This window comes from Diorhabda sublineata, chromosome 9, assembly GCF_026230105.1.
Source record: "Diorhabda sublineata isolate icDioSubl1.1 chromosome 9, icDioSubl1.1, whole genome shotgun sequence".
Lineage (NCBI taxonomy): Eukaryota > Metazoa > Arthropoda > Insecta > Coleoptera > Chrysomelidae > Diorhabda > Diorhabda sublineata.
In genome coordinates this window covers 8,561,539-8,575,814 of record NC_079482.1, presented here as the reverse complement: position 1 = coordinate 8,575,814, position 14,276 = coordinate 8,561,539, and the positions used below count along the sequence as shown (strand labels likewise).

Genomic DNA, 14,276 nt, shown 5'->3' with positions numbered 1-14,276 from the left:
AACTTGAAGATTTATATAAATATGTTTGCTTTATGAATCCTTGTAGAGATTTTCTTCATAAATATTCTTAAGACTTTATATCAGGCTACGTATTTATTTTACACTTATATTCGCAAACTGAAATATAAAATATAGTAATTGTTTACAAAATCATTCTTAAAAATCTAATTAGTGAAATTCATTTGTCAACGTAACCCGTTATAAGAGCTCTTTGCTTTTTTGGAATAACCTATATACATTTTATAAAAGAATATATTTGTTCAATAATTCGGTAATTAAAATCCTTGTCTATTTGACATTTGAAACGTTCTTATTGTTAATTTTCAAAATTAAAAATCTCTCACATTACTTTTTTATTGAACTTTTTGTTAAAATTCACCAAATGAACAAATTAAAATGATCCCCTTTGCTATTTTAATGCACACCATGTTTTGAATCACCCGAGTAATTGATTACGTATTAGTTCCAATCGTCACAGCTTTGTAACAACCTCGTATAAACACTGATAAATTCGAATATCAGCTCGGCTCGGCACGCTTTTGTAAGCCCTACTTCAATCATTCATTGCGCGCATATTATGTTCTTATAACATTTCAATGTAAAATCATAAGTACTATTTATTCTGTGATATTAACGATTCAACTGCAATAAAAGCTTAGTTCTTAAGGCGGTATTTACAAATGCAGTAGACAAAAGCTTGTAAAAACTATAAAACAAACATGAAAATAACTGAATAAAGATATAAACACAACAAAATTTCAATACACAGAAGAAAACCACAATGAGAAACAAAATTATTGTCTATCGTCGCTCTAGTGGTGAAAGGTGAAGCTAAGTACTGAGTAGACTGCATTTAAAAATTTTGTTTTTAGTACGATACTATTTTTGTTTTGTTATAAAAAGAAATTTTTGCAAATTTTGGAGGTTTTAACTTAACTATAATAATCTTAAATGTATTCCAAAAATAATAAAACTTTGCACTCACTCCTAAACTAAGCTGCAGAAGTACACAGGGAATTGTATAGTTGAGGCAGGCTTTGAAGTTTCTTTTTTTATATGCACAAAGGCTTTTTATAAAGCAATTCAACATTATCCCATTATCTTTTTAATGAAAATAGATTGAAATTTTGGATCGCCAAGTTTTTCTTGGTTAAATATTCGAGTAGAATCTGCCTTTCTATACTGTAGCAATTCTAACTAAGTTAGAATTTCTGGAACCGTTAGCGATATTCATACTGAATATACTGTTTAGTAGTGGTGGTGTAAACAATATACTCAGTCTGTAGTCATTCTATTTTGAGCCAGATTTTCTTTTACCATTTTTGGTTCGATTTTTAATAACCATAGAAAAAATGTTTAAAATTTTAAAAGTTAAGTACTTTATAAAAATGAATTTTTTGTTTTTTACCGTCCATACAGTTGCATATCAATGGTCAGGTGTAAAAATATGAACTTATGGTATTCCGTATTCCGTAAAAAAATGTCCAGATTCCATGAAGTTTTGGTTCACAACTTCTATGGGTAATTCTGAAACTGTTTTGTGGTATCAAAATAAAAGTCTTTAACGAAGAAATACATATTCGTCAAACCATGCCACAAGCAAATTGCAATTTCTGATGATCCTTTCGATCTTATGCCACGTGTAATTAGTAGCCTCAGAAGTTTAAAGTCATTAACTTCTGAGCATAATATAATTTACCAACATTAAGGGATCGTGTTACATAAACATTTTCTATTTCCATTGTATAAGAAACGAAGCTGTTATTCACTTTGGATCATTCTTTGTCATATTTTTCATGATCCCTAGTTTCTTGTTTTCTCATAAGATGTAAATCGTAATCTTCCTGTAGTGATAACTTTTTTTGCTCTCCCAAAGAACTGAATTTTGTTCACAAATCGCATTGTTCTTTTTTTTTAAACGATGAAATCCAAGATTGAATTCAGTAACGAGAAAATTTCTGTAAATTTTTCGGGAACGACAATTATCTTTTGGCAAAAAAGTTTATAGTCTAGAACCTAACCAAACTTTTTTGTACCACGCCCCTTAGGTTATTTGGAGACTCCTCACGCCCCCTCTACACATATCAGCTTTCATTTAGTACATAACAACTCCCCAGTATATGCCTACTTAATACGGTGAAAAGGTAGATTTTTTGTTCACTGTTCAATGCGGTAACGCAGAATAGAAAGATTCAATAATTGTACGAATGATGAAAATTAAAACAAGTATTACATGAAAAACGAATATAATTACTGATACAAAATTTAACATTGTAACACAGATAAATTTTTAATTTAAGGAAGGTGAAGCAATAGGCCTACTTACTTACAAAAACAAAATATAAAATGTAATTTAGTGAGATGGGTGCGTTCTTATGTTCTGGATAAGTTGACAGATCCTGGGTTGAGTTTCAGACAAAACACAGCGTAGGTCACTTTCGACATCAAGTTTGTTGCGGTACAAGGTTTCGATCGCCACAAGAGTTGAAAACGCTTTTCGCACATACATGTTATTGAAAAAGGCAAGTACATCCGAACAGCTTTCTCTGAAACACTGGGGTAAACTTTTAAGTAATTTAACCAAAATGAGGGCTTGTCCATTTTTACAAAATCGTATCTTGCAGCAGAGTCATTTTTTATTTCTATTCCCTCCTCTGGCAACTCTTTTGGCAGCAACTGTATGTCCATGTTGAACGGGTCGGTTGATAGTTTGTATAACTTCTCTGACAAGTTAGGAAAGTGCCTGATGAACTTCTCCTTGAGGTCCTTCAGAAACGTTCTCAAAACATGCTTCTTCTGAGACTGACACTACTTTGCGGAAACTTGAATAGTTGCTGGGGTTCATTGACACTTTACGTATCCAAAGTTGTAATTTCTCAACGTACATCTATCTTGATGGCATCCCGATGTGTTACTATATTTGAGTCTGCACCATATATATATATATATATATATATATATATATATATATATATATATATATATATATATATATATATATATATATATATATATTTAGGAAGTGAATATATTGCCTTTCTATAGCTATCGTTCTTCTGTATGAAATAGCAGCGTTTTGTAGTCACTTCCTAAATCTTCACAAAGTCTTTTAAACAGTCGAGTATTTAATGCACTGTCCTTTACGTAGTTGACTACTGTAATAAATAGCTTTAAAACATCATTGAGTTCTTTTGGAAGCGTTTTTGCTGCCAAGGCTTGACGGAGAATAAAATAATGAATCCCAACCACGTCAGTATTCTTCTCTTTGACCAACTGCACAAAGCCTGAGCGAGAACCGATCGGGGACACTCGCATTCACACCAATGCCATAGGGAAGTATCGGTACACATGGCCGTTGCGTCTGACTGCTATGGAGGGGGAAGGTTTTGAGAACCTTGAACTGTTGTGTGTTTTGTAGTTTTAAAAACTGTAGCCTTCTTTGATAAAGTTTACAACTTTATTAAATCTTTACAAAAACAATTATGAAAACTTTATTCTAAAGATTTGAGGAAATTATTTTTGTAACTTTTTTATTTATTTATTTGGGTCTCACGCCCCCCTGGACTTTCTCCATGACCCCCCCCCCCAAGGGGGCACCCGCCAGTTTGGGAACTACTCCTCTAGAAGGACTGGAAGGTAAATAGTTTCTTTTGTTAGTGCTTCGGTAATAATGCGATGAAAATACAGGAATCGATATGTTTTCTGAATAAATTTTTATATAATAAAGGACGAAGGATGTAATAAGTAATTTTTTTTACCACATACTAGTAGCAGATAGCTTACTGACTGGTGTTCTATCTGTCTTACTAGAAATGTTAACATTTTTTGATATTGACTTAACGTAGAATTGGAAATAAAAGTCTTAGATCGTCTGTTATTTTTTTCACTATAACACCGTTTTATTCGGGATACACGAAAAGTGTTTTATAATAAAATCAACGATATACAACAGATTTAGAGGATATCAGTTTACTTTGTTGTTTGTAGTACTGTTTTCCTTCCAATCTTACATTTTTTGCGTATTCTTCTTCCATGAGTTCAGATATCTTTTTTTTTACAGTGAGCTTCTTAGCCGGAATTTCTTGGATAGACTCAAAAGCATCAATATCTACATCTGAAGCACTTTCTCTTCTCAATTCAGCATTATTTTGCTCAGACTCGCCGTTATCTATTTATTATGATACACCAAATAGTGATTGACTATATTTTATTTATTTAAATTGCAATCGTGGCCTTCAACTAATTTTACTATCTTAATTTCCATTGTGATTTTATCCGAAATATTTCACAAATCTTTCTTATCTCTAATATTTGCTCGTATAATATTTTGCAGATCTCTTAACTTATTTAAATTGAATTAAAAAATTAACAATAGATTGAGTTATTAATATGGAAATTTGTATTACTAGATCTCTCATTAGTTTTTATACCAGGAGTTTTGGCGATTGTCGGTTTCAACGGGAAGACTTTCTGCGGCTGTACTTTTATTAGAAGCTAGCTATTGCTCGCGATTTTGCTCGCGCAGTTTTGAATAATCAGAGACATAAGTTTATAAGAAGAGGTTCCCATTGCGCCTTTTTTAAACAAATGTGAAAAATAAGAAGTATATGTATTATGTATGTATTACTATTAATAAAGGTTATTAACTGTGAGTATGAAATCGCTACTATCAAATATCATATGGTTTCACACAAACTAATGACCTTAATTTCACACCCTTAGTAATTGATTTTTAAAAAATTCTTTCTAATTGAATACTTACGTAATTCAAGGAACATTTGGGCAATTTATTTGCTTCTTTCTCTAGTTTCTTGCACATCATTCATATTGAAGTACTCACACAAATGGCAAATAGGTTTTTAGTCAAGCGTCGATGCTCTGCAGATACCATAAGAGATACAGCTTTACTAATTTTGGCTGAGTGGTGATCGACCAGTCAGTCAAGATATGCTTCTTTTATTTAATTAGATTGAAAATATAACCGTTTGATTTGTTTAAAATTATCCCTATATAGGACAACTGACTCAATCAAGATTCCACTTTTATTTCCGTCTAAAGCCCAGAACATTTAGTTTATCCATTACCCACCTTTAAAATATTTACTTAATAATAATTTGCTTGATTATATTTCTTGATGGACATGTCAATTCACAAGTCAAACATTTGTATTTCGTACTATAACCGCTTGGTGTGAAATTTAATCATGCATGTCCTTTGTATACCATTTTACTTAACATTTTATTGAAACTCGATATAGTTTTATATTTACTAGGTTTTTTGTTTTCTATATTTAATATATTATTACAATTTTAATTATTTTCTATATATTTGACAAAAACGAAAATATTAAAAATTCAAAAATATATAGTGTATGTTTTCAAAAAGTTATCAAAATTCACTCACAGCAATGCAATTTCTATTTTTCTGTAGAAAATACTAAGGATGATAAGAAGTGGGCAATTCATAATGAATTAATAGTTATTTAAGCTGGGTAGTAATATATAATCCATTTTTTTTTAAATCAGTTGACATACATTTATCAAAAGCTTATTCTATTACATAGTATCAATAATGTATTATCCACATTTCGTAGGAATGTTTATAGTCACTATTCAAGATAGTTGAATCACGTTTTATTTCTTTTTCGCAGCTGTTCCTATTGTCTTTAAATAAAAAATCAATACTGAAGGTAGCTCTGAAGTAATTGATGATATCATCCTGAATTAAATCCGAAAGTGGTACGAGATAAATCACTTTGAACTTTTAAAATAGTTAATAGTAAGCAGAATTGGTTATATCGTTATACTAGAAAAATGAGGTCTGCCAGTTACGGGAAGTTCAAGTTTTGATTGGAAAATTGTGAAAAAAAATTGAATGAGCTTCCCAAAACATGATAATTGTCAATTTATTTCAAAGCAAATTAAGATATTATTTGTAATGTAATATTTTATGTTACTTTAAATGTTTATATGGACGTATATATATTTTTTCTGTGGATATGGTTTTCTATATAAAATGATTTATGTTTAGAACAATAGATGTAGAACACAACTTAAGTTGAGTGGCCGATTTTATTAAGTAAAGTTAGACTTTGTAGAAATAAATATTTGATGTTGCTGAGAAGACCATTTTGAATTCGTTTTCGATGCATTAAAATACGTTAGAAACTAACAATTTGATTAATTCTGTGGAATTTATTGAAATTGAACAAATGACAAAGTAAATTTTTGAAATTTGTCTAGAAATAACATGATCACATTTCAGGGTGATCTTGAAAATACACTTTGGGTCTACATTTATGAAATCGAGCCAGTAATACTTTTTTTCATGAGTAGGACGGTTTACTTTACTGATGAGTTTCATACAAAATTTTTTCTACGTCCGTAGACTTAAAAAAATTCTACAAAACTTTTATCAATTTTTATTTTATAATCGTAATATTAAAAGAATAACTGTGAGCATTATTAATTTGAAGTGAAGAAGTGTCATTAGTATTGGTACTTAAATTGGCAACATTTAACGAGTTCAAGGAAATAACATCTTCTATAGTTGTATTAGTACTTATTGGATTATTGGTAGAATCGTAAACATTTACAATGTTACTTGAAGTCGAACTACTTGTTCCCGTTCAAATTTTCCCTGCGGAATCCATTTTGTTGTTTATTGAGTCGTCTACGTAACCCTCCGCAACTGTGTTGGATTTCCACCTACCGTGCTTCTTTAGTTGAATTATATCACCACCGGAATCCACTAAAAGAGACGCCGAAGAGCGTCGAAATGTATGCCCAGTGTAGTTTATTGGATTAGGTATATTCAAATATGTTGCAATAAGCGAGGGAATTTTTGAAAAGGTATTGATACCTACAGCTTGGGTTTTGCATTATCCATTTCTATACTGCAAGGAGAAATGATCTGTTTCGACATTTGTTGGACGTTGGTTTTTATATTTTTTATAAATGTTTACCAAGTTTGATCTGTTGTCAGATATTTCACCAATAACAGTAAAGTGACGTTTAACATGAGTTTTTGTATCATGTTCTGTGATAATTAAAACATTTCCGGTATTATTAATATCGTTACACTTCATTTTATATAATTCCTCCCTCCGCAGAGCTCTTGCGATTCCGAATATTAAAGCAACCTGAAAAATGTTACAAATAATATCTAAGCTTACATCAAAAATTTTTGCTGTCATACCTTATGCATGAGATAATGATCATATGGAGCTTGCAACAGAAACTGTCTTCACGGACAAATGTTTTAGATTTTTTAGGTCTATAGCCAGCTGATTTATTTTTCAAATATTGAATGAGTTTCGAGTATTTACTGATGTCTACGTCGTTATTTACCATTAGGGTGTCTTTGAGTTTTGAATAAGTCGACCAAAGTATTGAAGACTTCCACATGTTGGATTTAGTTTCAAGTAAGCTAGTAATATTCTTTCTCTGAAACTGTTTATGTCTTTTTTAGTTCGCTCCTTCATAAAAGAATTATTATATTATTATTACAATTAATTCCTTTAAATACTGTTCCCTGGATTTCTTAGGGAGAAGATTTATAGTCGCTGCAGTTGCCGATTCAACAACATCTGGTGAGCAGTTTAAACTTTCTTCACTATTACTCTCTATTACAATATTAGGCTTATACAAAAATTAAGGGAAAAAGCTGTAAAGAAATATAAAAAAACAAAATTAATGGGACATAGGCATTAAGAAATTACACATCGTCCACTATTAAATGAGAGAAAAAGGTATTTTAACAATTAAATAACTGATATGCGCGGTTGTAATTCTCATGAAAAAAGGAAAATTTTGAAATACATAAATGTCACGCAAACCTCTAGTACTGTATTGCCTAACTAATAACTTCTTTGTTAATGAATTTAGAAGAGATTCTCAACCAGATAATGATTTTTTAAATTTTATAATAACAACGTTAGTCTATTTGTAAATTCTCTATTATCGTTCCATTCAACAAATGATGAAGAAGTTTTAGACATAATTAAAACCATTGAAACAAAAGCATATGGAAGTAATGGCCTGCATATACAGCTTATCATTCTGTGTTGTCCATACATTATAAAATACTAAATATTCAATGAATGTATTCATCGACATCACTTCCCAAATATCTGGAAACAAGATGTCATGTTGATCTTAATAAAATCTGTCCTCCAAATCAATTTGGATTTAGATCTGTGTATAGTTGCTCAACAGCATCATGATGATGATTCATTATATTCATTGGATAAAAGCGAAGTGAGTGTACTTGCATCCATTGATTATCCCAAAGTATTTGATATTTTAAATCATAAAATATTGATAGCAATTCTTCCTTTTATTGGATTTAATAATTCGGCTATTAATTGCCCTTCTTAAGTGGTACCTTTCAGATAGATCTCAACAGGTTATGTTAGATGATGTCATGTCTAATAAATTGACGTTACAACAAGGTATCCTTCAAGGGAGCATTTTAGGTTCCCTTACACATTATAAATAACACATGTATGCTAACGACACCCAGATTTATTATTATTTCAAACTTTCTTATAGGAGGCTTCAGATAAAATAAATCAAGACCTCTCCAAAATTACTTTAATCTCTAAAAAACATTTATTAAAAATGTGTATGGTATGGTGAATTAGTAAACACTGTCTTTTATGTTCTAAATTTATTTACACACTATACAATACCCCTATAATAATTTACAGATAAATATCACTTAAATAATTTCTGAGATTACTTTTACCAATTCGTCCTTTTTGCTACGAATATTTATACAAAACTGAAGTAACTGCGTCTACAAGAACTATTTATATACCTAAATAAAATTCTACAAAAAAAAAACAAAATAAACAAATAAATAGACTAGAAATTATTTGGAAGAATTATTGTAAATAAACCGCCTGCTACTAAAAAAATTATATACAAATAAACCGGGCCGGCGTAGGGAACCAATTTTGTGAATTTGTTTGTAACAACACGTACTTTTAGTGAATACGATAAATATTCGGGTTTGATAATCGACACACGATTTAAAAAACATATAACTGGAAAAGCTTATGCGTTACTTAAATTAATTAATCAAAAAGAATGTATTTAAATATTGATATAAAGAAAATGCTATGTGATTCTTTGATGCTTTCACATTTTAATCACTATGATGTGGTATATGGGCCATGCTTAGACAAAAGTGATACTCATAGAATTAATAAACTCAGAACTCTTGTTTGAGGCGAATCGGAATAATCTCATATAAACTAAAAGATGCAGGTTGACTTAGTATGTACAATAGAAGAAAGCTGCACAGTCTAAATTTTTGCTACAAAATTTTGAGAAACAATTACCAGAATATTTGTACTCAAGATTGACCTACAGAACAGATATCCATAACTTAAATTTGAGACGGAGAAATGTAATGAATATACATACACATCATAAAGGAATATATAAAAGTTTCTTTTATATCAAGTGTCCCTCTTGCATTTAAAAATGAATAGGGAAGGGGAAAAATTATAGTGCTTACGTTCAGTACTTACTGAATTTTGTATTTGTATGTTTTAATGGTAGTTTTGTGTGAATAATTTATGGTGGTACTGTGGAAGAATTGGTCAATCGATCTAACACAAACCTTTTATTTACCTTCCTCTTTAAAATATTAATATTTTCTTATTAATGGTAAATAATAAATGATTCATTATAATTATTATTTTTTCATTCATGTTTGTATTTAAACATATTTTCCCAATTTTTGACATATAATTAGAAACATAACAAAGAAAAACTTCTTGTGGAATACAATTTTTATACATGATAATCTCCTATTAAAAATTGTTTATTTTAAAAACATATCACGAATGTAGTCCAGACAAAGATACAACCTCTTGTGTGTAAATTGACTCATCGACTGATGGGAACCATTAGGATCTGTTAAGCTACCTAACTTAAGGATTATTGTATTCATTAAGATTTATGGTACACGATCCTAATGGGGACCCACATAATAGTTAATTGACTCTAAGTATTCCTTAGACACTTGAGGTTCCATTAACGTATCAAATTACGTACTTTATATTATATCGGTATGACTCTAGTGACCACACATATAATTACTTATAGCCATTTGTACAATAGGATTTTAGTGTTTAAAAGCGGTGTGTAAATAGATACGAGGTCTTTAATAGTCTGGCATTCGTCGAATATGGTCGTCGGATTATTGAAACCAAGTTTAACTACGTATTCTATTGTTTAATAGATAGTTTATTCCAAAGTAGTTTTAATGTTTTAATACAAAGAATATGGTCAACCATCATTGGTTAACCCGAATATACATTACAGAGAAAACTAAAGAGAAACAAGATAAGACAGATATCCTTCTCGTTAAATAGAGGCTTAAACACTGATGCTAAATACAAGAAAAGAATCAGCGAAACTAACGAAAAATAGTGGATAGTGGCGTAGAACAATAAAACATGTAAGTGACAGACTTTACAACAACAATAAATAATTTCAAAGAAGAGCTGATCAATTCCTTTACTTATATAAAGTTCGAATAGATCATTCGCAAAAAAGCTATATCTTTATGAATAAACTTTTGAGCAAAATTTAGGGTTGTTTAAAATGATGTAGATATTATGTACAAGAAAACAACCATCTCTTACAAGTTGAGTAAAGAATTGTCATATGATTGATAATTACATATTGGATGGTTCTATTGGATGTGAAATTTTACGACATTATTGTTTTGATATGATTTTGGTCATGTGGTCGTCAAAGCTGACGCGTACAAAGCGCAATCTTGAACACGTGATCGTATGAATGTTGATTTTCAGAAGTTGAATTGTCTTTTGTTTATCGATGTGAACTTGAATGTAACCCAAAAGAAAATAATAATCCAATTGGGTTGAATCGCACGTTCTTAATGGTTAATCATTCGTACTTCCATAAAAAATTATTTCTTTCATCAAAAGTAGATTGTCTTGTTGAAACTACATGTCAGCAAGATAAATAGCTAATTGAGGTACAAAAATTTTTCAATCATCTCCCTATACCGTTTATCTTTGTCAATAGCATTTTGATCACAACCGTTTTGAAAAACATATGAACCATTGACTCCGGCAACCGATGAACCCATGAAGTACAAACAAAAATTTTTTTTTGGATGTAATGATGTTCAAAAAGTTTTTCTCAATTACGTATCCATTAAACCAAAAATGGACATCATCAATATTAATATATGTGTTTTAGTCTATTGCCAAATTGGCGACGCATACGAAGGTGTTTGGCTTCAATTTCTGTACAAGCTGTAACTTTGCAGCTTCTAAGTCGAGAACTTTTCATAAAATCTTCCGTAAAGTGGGTAATTGAGTATGGCGGCGACTACTTGATAGATTTGAACCTTTTTCAAAGTTTCCTTGTACAGTGGCAACAGCTGCAATTGTACGATAAGTTTGCTGAACAGAACCGCTATTTTTATTTCAACAATTTGTCAACGTTGCTCTATCCATCCTTATGGAATGTCAAAACAAATTTAATAAAAAGCTAGGTCGAAGGTAATGTAAGCATCTGAAAAACACAATGGAAGGTATTAGAAAATTATAGTATAGGTAATAAGTATCATTTTTTATCATTATTGACAGGAAATCATTTACGAATTTACGATAAAATTCGACATAAGATTAAAAGCTCCACCTCTGAAACCAAAAATACCGTATAATTAAAGTCGCTGTAGCTATTTGAAGACAATCAAGGTGATATCTTTGTCTATATTCTTCATCTAACGAACATGTTGAGTTGATTAATCATTGCAACGTGATATTCCATTTCTAGATCGGAGAAAATGTTCTAAAGCTATCACTGATGATTTATTATCTTTTATAATGGATGTATGTTAAGAATTTTCTCAAAAAGAAGCTTTTAGGACTTAATCAGAACCAATTAGTACAAGAAATATGAAAATTGTAGGATGATAGAATTTATAGTATAAAACAAAAACATCTAGAGACCTAATGATAGCAATAGAAAGTACATACAGAAAATTAAAAATAATAAGGAAATGTTGATTTGACAATAAACGGTATAAATCAGTTATTCCAATTTCATCAATGGTAATATTAGATTTATACAGACAAAAACCCAACAGAATATCTAAATATATGATTTGAACTTTGAACTAGTAAACATTTTTTCAACAACCCTTCTTCATTAGCAATATATAAAATTTGTATCAATTCACTAGTGAAAATAATATAGTTTGATTAAGGGACAAATACACAATACTATGCCACTAAAGCCTGCTAGGCAGATAACACGGAAGATTCCTTCTCAATATTTGCTATGTCTCATTAGAGATTGAACCAATGCGTTGGGGTGATTTTGACTGTGAGGAGCATATTTCTTCTTCTTCACTGTTGCCTCAATGTACATCTGAAGAAACTAGACTTAGCAGATAATGTTACGTGCAGATATTGTTGCGCAGAGGACGAAGCCTCTGTCCACATTTTCTCAAACTATGAGATACCATGGAACTATACTACACCTGGAAGTGTATGAAATAGGAGACAAAGATTTCTGGATTCACACATCAGATATACACATTGGGTTTCCCAGTATTGCAGCAAGAAAGGGAGACACAACAGATCCTTTGATTAGCAATGCATGTGATACCCCAATATATACATACATACATTCAAGGTCATAAGCGAAAGTTGTTAAGTACATACCACGAAGCATTTTTTACAAGAATTCTGACAACTTTTGACTGGAATCTTTCTAGAACCTCTATGTATAAGTTGAATGCAGTACCCCATAGTTGAATACCATAGCTTCAGATGGGTTTCAGGGGGACTTTGTATAATAGTAGCTGTTGTTGATTGTTGATTGGGATCTTTGGCCTATTAACCAGCACCGGTTACTGAGTCTTAAGCACAACTGCTCTCTTTTTATTAGTATCGGTTCTCTAGATTAGTCGTTGTAAATTTGTGAAATTGAGTTCAATATATTTGCCCTATTAACTAAAATAGTTTAATGATTTTTAGGCCCAGTTGCTGTCTCTTGATTAATATATATGTTCTCTAGGTAAGTTGTCGTAAAGTAGTGAAATTTAATTTAATTTAATAAAAGAACGTGAAATGTGAATCGAAGAAGTAAAAGGAGATTCATAATTTATCGATTACCTGTAAAGTCTTTGTATAGTATTGGAATAAACAGAAAAGATAATATTTTAAAAATATACGAAAGCACATTGGAACTGCGACAAAAAACTAGTTATGTTATATTTGACTAAATGGCAGTGAATTTCCAGACAGTGGAGAAGTCGACATTTTTGGTACGAATGGAAAGAGTAGAGAATAATAAAAATAGCCAGAAATAGAGAGAATTATTAGAAACGACCTTGAGATACTTCTTAGGTGTGATTAACTCAATAGAAGTAAAAGCTAAGAGCTTCTCACGTCAAAACCTCGTCCAAATTGAGAAACAGTAGTGGCAAATCCTTTAATCTCATTAAATATCTCTAACAAATTATTGAAGAAATTTTATAGGAATGGTTGTGAAATTTCAATGAAAATTATACATGAAAAATGCGGTATGTAAGTTAGCTTCGTATTATCTCTCATATTTTTGAATTTATAATTATATGATAAAGGATCTAATAATAAAATTGCATTTTAATAATAGACTGGTGATTCATTGGTTATGACATGAATAGATCGTGGTATATTATTAAGGAAATGTTGTTTATGTTTAACTAATACTAATAGTGTCATAAATTTTCCCAAAATATATAAAAATAAATCCATTGATAGTCACTGGACTTGAAATACAGATTGAAAATTGTTTTAGTATACAGTGTGTTACGGGACTTGATGCAAAAAATTTGGGAGTAGTAAATGACATAAAAATAATGCTGTGGCATGAAAAAACTTCTAAATTATACATCGGAATATTATGAATTTTTACTAGATGATTATGTACGTCCCTGTAGTGTGTTTAACGGAATACATAATTCTACACTACTATCTGAAGGCCGGGGGCGGCTTATGTCCGATGGTTAACAAAACAGGGACAACCTGTACAATATAGAGATAACAAAGATGAATTTTTCAATCGATTCTTTAACAAAAAGGTAGTCTTTGTTCGACTCGATAAAATTTATGGTTCAGGAGATATGTGGATTTTTAGATCGTTGTAAATACAAAGGAAACCGTTCTCCATAAAAAAATATACTGAAGAAAATTATCATAAATTGTAATTATCTATTGAAAATAGTCACGCCAT

The 14,276-nt window shown here is 30.6% G+C and overlaps 1 protein-coding gene across 1 annotated transcript in view; it reads right to left on the bottom strand.

Moving 5' to 3' along the window:
• LOC130448996 (uncharacterized) overlaps positions 1-14,276 on the bottom strand; it is an 83,637-nt gene that overhangs the window by 51,893 nt on the left and 17,468 nt on the right. The window contains exon 2 of the mRNA XM_056786629.1: positions 3,974-4,168. Coding sequence (XP_056642607.1) covers positions 3,974-4,168 — 195 coding nt within the window. The remainder of the gene's footprint in view (positions 1-3,973; positions 4,169-14,276) is intronic.